The sequence below is a fragment of the Calidris pugnax genome, unplaced genomic scaffold (assembly GCF_001431845.1).
Source record: "Calidris pugnax isolate Ruff unplaced genomic scaffold, ASM143184v1 scaffold28, whole genome shotgun sequence".
Classification (NCBI taxonomy): Eukaryota; Metazoa; Chordata; class Aves; order Charadriiformes; family Scolopacidae; genus Calidris; species Calidris pugnax.
The window spans coordinates 8,112,552-8,113,576 of NW_015090842.1; the positions used below are offsets into that span (position 1 = coordinate 8,112,552).

Below are 1,025 nucleotides of genomic sequence, written 5' to 3' on the forward strand. Positions count from 1 at the left end.
AGCATGAGGGAGGCATTAAGGGCTGGCCCAAAGCCACCGCTGGCGACCAGGGAGCTGCCGAGGCAACCGACCGGGCTCTCCCGGGCCGCCTTGGGGGCTGCCCCGGGGTGGGGGGGGGGGGGCTGCCGCAGCCCCTGGGCGAGGATGCTCTCGATGCTGAAGCTGCGACCCCTCGGGCCGCTTTTGTGCGGCGGGGCGGCGGCTGCGGGCGGTCGGGGGGCTCCGGGGGAAGCCGGGGGTCCGGAGGGGGCCGCTTCCCCCCCTCCCGGTTTGGGGACCCCTTCGTCGCCCGAGTCCGCCGCCGCGCTCCCCTTGGCCCTCTTGGGCTCGTCGGGGCGGGCTGCCGGCCCCTCTTGCCCGCCGTCGGCGGGGGCCGCGCCGCCTTTCGCCTCCGGTGGCCCCGGGGCTTTGGGCTTCCTCTTCCTCCGACGGTAGTTGCCGTTCTCAAACATGTCCAGGCAGCGGGGGTCCAAGGTCCAGTAGCTGCCCTTGCCGGGCCGTCCTTTCTCCCGGGGGACCTTGACGAAGCAATCGTTGAGGGAGAGGTTGTGGCGGATGCTGTTCTGCCAGCCCTGCTTGTTGTCGTGATAGAAGGGGAAACGGTCCATGATGAACTGGTAGATGCCGCTGAGGGTCACCTTCTGCTCCGGAGCTTCTTTGATGGCCATGGCGATGAGGGCGATGTAGCTGTAAGGGGGCTTCTGCGGGGGGTCCTGGCGGGAGATGGCACCGCTGGGGGAGAAGCTCAAGGCGGCCGGGAGATACACCATGGAGGGGCTGCCCATGGGGGAGAGGTGGCTGCTGTAGATGTGGCTCATCGCCGACGGGCTCCCAGCTCCGGTTCTTCCCTCTCGGAGCCGAGCGAAGGGACGGGGAAGGGCAGGAACCTGGGACGAGTCCACTGGGGAGCGATTTGTGCGAGCTGGGTTTTTTTTGGTCTTTACCCGCTTGGCGAGGTCTGAGTCCGGTCTCTCCCTCCCGGAGCGGCGACCGAGGGAGGGAGGGGGCAAAGGAGCGGGGAGGGG

The 1,025-nt window shown here is 69.2% G+C and overlaps 1 protein-coding gene across 1 annotated transcript in view; it reads right to left on the bottom strand.

The window, feature by feature from the left end:
- FOXL1 (forkhead box L1) overlaps positions 1-907 on the bottom strand; it is a 44,989-nt gene extending 44,082 nt beyond the window's left edge. Inside the window, exon 1 of the mRNA XM_014942146.1 lies at positions 4-907. Within this exon, the coding sequence (XP_014797632.1) occupies positions 4-818 (815 nt within the window). The 5' untranslated portion in view covers positions 819-907. The remainder of the gene's footprint in view (positions 1-3) is intronic.
- Positions 908-1,025: the final 118 nt, after the last annotated feature.